General features: G+C 36.1%; 1 protein-coding gene across 2 annotated transcripts; it reads right to left on the bottom strand.

Annotated features, from left to right (window-relative positions):
- Positions 1-587: 587 nt before the first annotated feature.
- Positions 588-5,716, bottom strand: LOC107942694 (probable 1-deoxy-D-xylulose-5-phosphate synthase, chloroplastic). 2 transcript variants are annotated; one of them, XM_016876403.2, is made up of 10 exons: positions 5,412-5,716; positions 4,658-4,777; positions 4,410-4,574; positions 4,094-4,244; positions 3,716-3,984; positions 2,858-3,140; positions 2,054-2,352; positions 1,613-1,891; positions 1,135-1,419; positions 588-954 (listed from the first exon to the last, which is right to left on the bottom strand). In XM_016876403.2, the coding sequence occupies exons 1-10, from the start codon at positions 5,550-5,552 to the stop codon at positions 805-807; spliced, it is 2,142 nt and encodes a 713-aa protein (XP_016731892.1). In that variant the 5' UTR covers positions 5,553-5,716; the 3' UTR covers positions 588-804. The 2 variants fall into 2 exon arrangements, with proteins under 2 accessions (XP_016731892.1, XP_016731893.1); XM_016876404.2 differs by lacking the exons at positions 4,658-4,777; positions 5,412-5,716 and having other exon boundaries at positions 4,094-4,263.
- Positions 5,717-6,179: the final 463 nt, after the last annotated feature.

Below are 6,179 nucleotides of genomic sequence, written 5' to 3'. Positions count from 1 at the left end.
AAAAAAATAAGGGGTGGGGGGTATTTATAGATTTTTTTTGACCGTTTGGGGGGGCAATGATAAAAAAAATGACTGTTGCACTGTTCACGCGCGGACCAAATCGCGTCCCCAGGGGCGCGCTACGTGGCAACAAAGCGCGGCCACGTCAGCGCGCTTTGCTGATGTGCACACAAATCGCGCTTTCGTGGACACGCTTTGTTGCCACATCAGCAAAGCTCGTTGACGTGGCTGCGATTTAGGGGAAAATGACCTATTCTGATAAATAATAAAATACCGGACCCATTTCGATAAATTTAAAAAAAAAAGTGACTTTTTGTGGTATTTTGCCCTGGAATATTATATACCATAAATCGTGTTAAACTATATTACATAATGTAATAAATACTACAATAGAGTTTTTCTTATAATAGCACAATATTTTTACTTTTATTGTACAATATTATACAAGTTGTAAAAAAATCATGTAACTGAATAAATATTTTATGTAATTAATGATACACTGTATTACAAGATAATAATAAATATGTAATAAATTAATATTTTCTTTATTGATTTATGTAACCTGCTAAGTAGATAAAACCTTACGGTAAGAACTTAAGGTAGAATTTTCTATAAAATTCATTCACTTCAATTCTGGTTCTGCACCACTACTCTGTCAACTTCACAATTCATACTTCAACATCTATACAAATTACAGGGATCATTAAAATGCTACAATATTCTATTCCGCTGTTCATTCTTTGTTTAGCCTTCTCACGCTCTTCAGGTACATCATCAATCCAGTAAGGAAAACTATACAGCATTCTAGCACATTAAAAGTAACGCTTCACGGGTACGTCCGAGGAGACTCAAAGTGGTCGCAGCAATGTGATGTCCAGTCAGCCCAGCAAGAGCAAGCTGTTCTTTCGGTGATGCATGCTCGATATAGTTGTCTGGCAAGACAATTGGTCGCCACTGGAAATTCATTTGGCAAATCATCAGAATAGGAAGTAATACTCGGACATAATATTTTCTGGCCTCCCCAATCAACACCCTTCCCTCTCCCCCCATTGTCTTTCGTTTTAGTATTTCATCAAAATAATTTTTTTATTTGTCTGCAAAGCAAAATCTTACAAGGATACATGATAATATTACCTTGAGTCTTCCATCGAGCTGTCCGTCAAGCGCAATGAACTGCGCAACATGAGAACCAAATCCTCCAACGGAACCTTCCTCAACGGTTATCAGAATGTCATGATTGCTACAAAGCCACCTGAGAAGCTTGATATCGAGAGGCTTGCAGAATCTTGCATCAGCAACGGTTACATTGATGCCGAGCTTGGAAAGAAGGGCCTGAGCTTTGAGACAGTTTTGAACCATTGCCCCATACCCAAGTAAAGCAACATCTTTACCCTCAACAAGAACTTTTCCTGTTCCAATCTGCTTTACCGTCAAAATTTCATAAGAGGGATCAGCACCCGAAAAGTTTTGGCATCAGAATTTACTGATGAAAATGTAGAGTTAAAAGCTTTTAAATACTATTATTGGCAGTACATGATACAGCTTTCTTCCAATTAATAAAACTTAAAGAGCTGAAACAATAAATTAGAAACAAAGGACATGAAACGATAACCTCAAGAGCACTTCCACCATGTATAGGATAGTCTGTCCTGACTAGGGCACCCCTTGGGTACCGAAAGCAGACTGGCCGATCATCAATCCTGGTGGCAGTGGCAACCATGTCTATCAGCTCATCCTCATCCGATGCTGCCATGACAATCATGTTTGGCAAACATGACATGAAAGTTATATCAAATGCTCCACACTGCAACGGACCATCAGATCCTACCAATCCTGCACTCGTAATGACAAATCGCACAGGAATCCTCTGCCGATCTACATCATGGACAACCTGAAGTATAAAAAAATTTCATCCATTGTGGAAAAGTTTATCCATTTCTACTTCTATGCAGTAGAACAAGGCCTTATGGCATGACACTTAGGAACACCGAATTTTCAAACTCATGCATGCAGGTGCCTGGTGCACACAGAGGGACGGAGAGAGAAAAAGAACCTGATCGTAAGCCCTCTGCAGGAAGGCAGAAGGAATTATACAAAATGGCTTCAACCCTCCACATGATAAACCAGCAGAAAATGTAACTGCATGTTGCTCTGCCATTCCCACATCAAAAAATCTGTCTGAAAATCTTTCTCGGAATAACTTGAGTGATGGATTCATTTCTATTCCAGCATGAACTACTACAATATCTTTTTCTTTCTCTGCCTCCATAACCAAAGCTTCCACCAAGCAGTCACTATAAGTTCGGCAATGGTCATCATTCGAGAAAGAGTAAATGTCATTCAGACTTAAACCTGTAAGAAAATACAAAGAAAGTGCAGTGAGGACAGGTTGTTAACAGTAAGCATGCAATGTTCAAGAGACCAAAAGGGCTTTTCATACACTGTCCTTTGAGGAGAATGGATAAGGAAAGGTTACCAAGCAAAAACAATCACAAAATATTGTTTTTAGATTCTGTTCTGTACAGTAAGCAAGTCAGCTTTCCTTAGGGCGTTAAGGCAAAAGTTTGATTCTGTTATAAAGCAGAAGGTAGCATCCTTGAGAATGCACTAGAGTATGATAAATGACAATACATAGATAATTTAACCAACCAGAGGGAAAGGAGGTTCACTATGCCTGCAATATACATATTAAAGAAGAGTGGAAAATGATATATGTATTACGTGTCGTTAAAAACAAACTTCTACATATCAAACTAGCTACATACCTTGTTAAAGTTGTGGCTCAAAAGGGTTATTGCAGAAGAATTGATAATAACCTTGGGAACAAACACCATTGAAGGGTATACAGGAGACGTACCTTCTTGCTGCTTCTCCACTGTCACTTTCTTCTGCTTATCTTCTGAACATTGATTTTCCTCTGTTATCACATGAATCAAAACTGGACCCATTGAATCCAGAGATGCCACTTCTTGTAGAACACATATCAGATCTTCTAATTTGTGTCCATCAACAGGACCTATATAATACAGCCCAAGCTCTTCAAAGAGAGTTGATCCAAGTGGACCCATCATACCACGTGCATACTCATCAACTTTGGCTGCTAGTTCATGCATTCCCATACCAATTCTTTTGGTAACATCCTGAAAGTTAAAGATCTATTAATTCAATGGATAATGGAAATAAAGTACTTTTTCAGCTTAATTATCATTAAGATTTCTTTTGGAATTGGACAGTGGAACTTCATCAAATTATCAGGGAAATTACTACTATCACATGATCTTTTTGTTGCCAATATGCAGCCTAAGGACCCCAATTACCTTCTATAATCCAAACATTTATTTTAATACCACCTTATTTCCAGACTACATCAAAATAACTCTCAAAGTCCACTGTTCACTGAATGCCTGAATTCCAATCATCCTCAACGGATTTATAAGGCCTGTTAATTGATAGTGTGATAAAATAGGATGTGTGCACACAGACTTCATGAAAATGTAGGAACAAAATAAGCAAAGAGCAGTTACAGCAGGCAACATTCAAAATCCTCTTGCATTTGCAGAGACAGCTTCTAATATGATTCACATTTGAATATTCAAGTACAGTCCTAGTAGCAAATGAATAAAATAAAATGAGAAGGAATAACAAAAAATAGGCCTTTTTTTTATGTTTATCCAAGACTCAAGTAGGTAGGAAAGACTCCTAGATAAGAATTTACCTTAGCAGCTTCTCTAAACTTACGAAAAGATTTACTTGATTGGAGCCTGCTAAGGGTACTGGATAGAGCATTGATGGATGTCTTGGGACCCTCTTCTATCTTTGGATGCAAAGAATGACGGCTGTCATTTAAGATCACAACCAGATTTGAATCCAAATAACCAGCATTGCTCATGGCCTCATAGACCTGACCAGCCATAGTTGTGGTATTGTTAATTACTGTAACTACACGTTCCCGCTTGCCTTTAATATCCCGCGCTACTGCCATACCTAATATGAAGCAGGAATCTCAATTTCCCAGTTTCATTCTGAAGATAAAGAATAATCTGCCAATGAAAGCTATAAAAATATAGACAAAGAGTAGGCAACTAAATACTACCAAGTCCAGCAGATATACTGTTACACCCATGCCCAGCCCCAAAAGGATCATATTCACTCTCAGTTCGAGAAGTATAGCCAGAAAGACCATTCTTTTGTCTCAACGTAGGCATGAGGATCCGCCTTCCTGTAAGAATTTTATGTGCATATGTCTGCCAAGAAAAGGAAAAACTAGCAGAACAAATAATTGCAGATCATAGATCAAAATATTGAGGAGCAATACACAATATTGTGCTTCCTTCAATTTATTCACCATTTGCCCATCAAGATAGAAAGATGTAGAAGCATATTAAGAACTGCATGAAGTACGACATTACCTGTTCCCCGGCATCCCAGAGTATCTTGTCCACCGGAGCATGAAAAACATAGTGTAATGCGACTGTCAATTCAACTGCTGCCAAACTGGCCTTGAAGGATCTTTGAGGTTTTGACATTGTAGAAGACAATTCCAAACGGATTTCATCTGCTAGTAATTTCAGTTCCTGCAGAGACAATCTTTAATTTAGCATGCTTAAGGCTTATGCATACTAAATATAATAAACATTAGAAGGCTCATAACACAAACCCTGATACTCAAGCTTTTCAAGTGGGTGGGGTTTTCAACCACATCAAGTATAGGTGTAGGGACTTTCTCCCAGAACAAATCATCAATATCAGGCAAAGAGCCTATTTTATTTACTAATCCCTGCACCACAAAAAATCAGACATTAAAATCAAATTAATGGCTTTCGCTATTTAGTAAATTCAGATCCACATGCACATACACTCATGGCAGCGATCAAAAACCATCAATCAAGAAAAACCAGTTTTTTCTTGGTCAGAACTAGCTAAAGCTAAAATTTCCAGGACATTTACATAGTGAGTCTTCCAGACAAAGTAAAAATATAAAAATAAAAATACAGCTTGGTTTGATCAGCTTTTCTGGGGACATTCACTGAAAATAACAAGATTATAAAATCCCGTACTCTAATGGAAAAGGCCATTTAACCATTCCAAAGACAACCCAAAACCTTAGAAAAATGAAATTCTAATTTCAATTCCCTCATTTTCCCTTCACAGGAATAAATCACTCCAGTTCAACAATAGATAAACAGTTGCAACAAAAAAATGCTAACGTTTAGTAAGGGTACAAAGACACGGCATAAAAACCACATATATCCAACAAGAAATCAACATTGAACACGACACTTTCTATTCGTAATAACACAATTCGAGAAAAATTTCAGGAAACCAAGAATCTATTAACAAAATGCTATTGAATATACAAGCCAAATATAATGATTAAAAAAAGAAAAGAAAAGAGAGAATTGATGGCATACCTTTGATGTGGGGTGGCTGTTAAGCTTCGAAAGATTAAGGGTAAAGGGGAAACTGGAGCATGAAAACTCAGTTCTGTTATCAAATTTGGCGTGGAAATTTGCAGTGATTCCAGAAGGGCACTGGGTTGGAGCAGTACCCATGAGGGAAAAAAAAGACCCAACTCAAAATAATTCGGTAAAATCCAGAGCAAACAAAAAATAAAAATAAATAATCACAATCGCTGAACATCAGTTGCAGAAAGCTTTGGAAGGAATCATCAACTATGAAAAAAATGACCAAATTGAAGACCGACATTAGGAGTGTCAGTTTAGTAAATAATGAGACTTTCGGAGGTTAAAATGTCTAAAGAAAATTCGTGGATGAAACTCAAGTATTCAAGTAAAATTTGTAATTTTATTAGTATGTTATTTAGAGTAGATTTTTTTATTTACTAAGGGAAATTCTAGGGTATTTTTTTATTAAAAATTAACTTACATTTATTATCTAAACATATTTTAATTTTTTAAAAATATACTTGGAGCTATTTTAAAATTTTAAAAACTCTAATAAGATAATTTTCATTTCATTTTTTTATAAAATAAGGAAATTATGATTGATATGCCAATTATTATGCCAACACAATTTATACTAAAAATTTGAATATAATACCTATATATTAATATAATATATATTAAATTATGATATATACATACCAGTGAAAATAGTATAATAAATATATTTATAAAAAATATATTAAAAATAATTGATTGAATTGATAAATTTGAGAT

The sequence above is a fragment of the Gossypium hirsutum genome, chromosome D08 (assembly GCF_007990345.1).
Source record: "Gossypium hirsutum isolate 1008001.06 chromosome D08, Gossypium_hirsutum_v2.1, whole genome shotgun sequence".
Classification (NCBI taxonomy): domain Eukaryota; kingdom Viridiplantae; phylum Streptophyta; class Magnoliopsida; order Malvales; family Malvaceae; genus Gossypium; species Gossypium hirsutum.
The sequence above is the reverse complement of the archived record's forward strand: the minus strand, read 5'-3'. Positions and strand labels throughout refer to the sequence as shown.